The sequence below is a fragment of the Solanum lycopersicum genome, chromosome 12, assembly GCF_036512215.1.
Source record: "Solanum lycopersicum chromosome 12, SLM_r2.1".
Lineage (NCBI taxonomy): Eukaryota > Viridiplantae > Streptophyta > Magnoliopsida > Solanales > Solanaceae > Solanum > Solanum lycopersicum.
The window spans coordinates 50,841,426-50,843,625 of NC_090811.1; the positions used below are offsets into that span (position 1 = coordinate 50,841,426).

The 2,200-nt window shown below is 28.2% G+C and overlaps 1 protein-coding gene across 1 annotated transcript; it reads right to left on the reverse strand.

The window, feature by feature from the left end:
• Positions 1-1,463: 1,463 nt before the first annotated feature.
• On the reverse strand, positions 1,464-1,835 carry LOC138340409 (uncharacterized). The gene has a single exon (XM_069292132.1). The coding sequence runs from the start codon at positions 1,833-1,835 to the stop codon at positions 1,464-1,466; it is 372 nt and encodes a 123-aa protein (XP_069148233.1).
• Positions 1,836-2,200: the final 365 nt, after the last annotated feature.

Below are 2,200 nucleotides of genomic sequence, written 5' to 3' on the forward strand. Positions count from 1 at the left end.
AATAATGACAGAAAATAAAATCGGAATTTATTATTTAATCCTATTATTTAATAATTAAGAAATCTATTTCATCTGGTGCACCATGTAAACTTTTTTCCTCTCTAACACATAAGATAGATTGTACATGTTGATACTATCCTTTGTTAACTATAAATAGAAGGGTATTCTCACATTTCTAAACTATGAGTTTTTTAAGTTTTCTATTCTTCTCCTTTTAAAAACTCAAGTGTGATTAATAAATGTTGAGAATATGAGGTTCAGAGGAACTTGAACACACCTTAACTTAAATGTTGAATTAATATGATACACCAACTAGAAACATCCACGGTACCATATCTTCTATATTTTATATCAATATTTATTTATTTATATTATATTAAAAACAAGAACTCCAACAGTACAATATAACTATAGAACACACTATTGAGGAGGGGGAATAAACTATGTTTAAGAGGTGTAACTAAGAGATTTTAACAATGATACTTTTATTTATATATATAACAATTAATTTTCAAATGAGAAAAAAGTTAAAAAAAAAGGAAAATGGTATATCTAATTAAAGACCATAGAGAGGTGTCACACTACCTTATCGACTTTTAGTTTTATAGTATAAATAGTTAAAGGTGTTTTCGGATGATGTTTGCCTAAAGTTTTGATTTAATAATATTGACATTATTTTTTTTAAAATAGTGTAGTACATTATGTGATATTCACATGCAACATATATATCTCAAAACTAGTTAATTTTTTTTAGTATTTCAGTTTGAGTTTAATAACTATGAGTAAATTTGTTTGAAAAGTGTATTAAATGTAATTTTCATGTCATAATAATAGTTTATGTCAGAATCTGAACTCTTAAATATAAGTTTTAGCAGAGATAGTAAACTTCTTCAACATTTGTCCTAACCACAAAAGAAAATTATGACAAATTCTCTTAGATACGTTCAAAGACTTTTTATTGTATTCTACATTAATTTCTTTTTTTCAATTACTTTTGATATCTCATTCTTGTAATATGTTCTTTCTCTATAGTCAAATAAGAAGATTTCACTAGTCTTTAATTCAATTCTTGGATTATTTTTTAAATAAGATATGCATCATTTTTTAGATTTTAAATCATGTCTAATAAGCTTTATATATATCAAAAATAGTTATGCAATAAACTTTTCTTCTTTAGTTTAATTTTAATTAGCTTTTTATTACAATAACACAATATTTCATATTACTTTTGAATTAATTTATGTGTTTTCTCAACATACGCGAGAGGGCTCAAAGATCTTGGCCTATTTCGAAAGGAATTTTGTAGAATTTTTCATGATTTTTCCTCTCTAATCTCTATAGAAAATATAAAGTAGAATCCAAAGACAAAATAGAAAATAATTAGATATATTGATTATAAGAAACTTTGTATTCATTGCTATAACAAATACATTTATTGTTAAAACACACATTAAAGGAAGCGTTTAAGGGAAGGAAGAGTTCCCATTTTCTGGGACAAACTTTTGCATCCACACCTCCTTTCCATTGATAATAAATTTAGCTTTGGATTCATTCTGAAGAATAAACTCTATAATTCCTTGTATAGAAAACACAATTTGAGCATAAAGAGCTTGTTCGTTGGACTTCACCTCCTGCATTCGAATGTACTCAATATATTCTCCAAAAACTGGTGCAATGAATTCTCTAATTTCCAATTCAGTTACAGGATAGTCCTTGGAGAAAGTAACAAACATTGTTAGTTCTTCACCTGATATGTTATGTCCCTTCATATCACCTTCAAGCCCCAACTGAGAAACTCTTTTGATTAAATATTCCTCATGAAGAGGTGGCCCCATTGACATATTGCTTTGCATCGAAGTTTGTTCAGAACTTCTATTCAAGGATTCCCTCACAATATCTGGCAGTATCTTAAGACAAACCTCAATTACAATTTTTCTTATCCCGCTAGTTGTACCATTTCGATAAATCATTTCTAGTGACTTTTTTGGTTAACGGAATATCATTTGCATTTCTCGAGAGAAGATACTCTGTATCGTCAATGCATTTGAGACAGGTTACAGCCTCATCAGCAAGTTGATTAATAAAATCTTGAGTGAATGATGCGATCTTTCTAATAACATCACTGAAAAGGCAAGTATGCTCAAGCCAAATCCACAATGCCAATACCTTCATAGATTCAAAAGGATTACGCTGAAGGTCT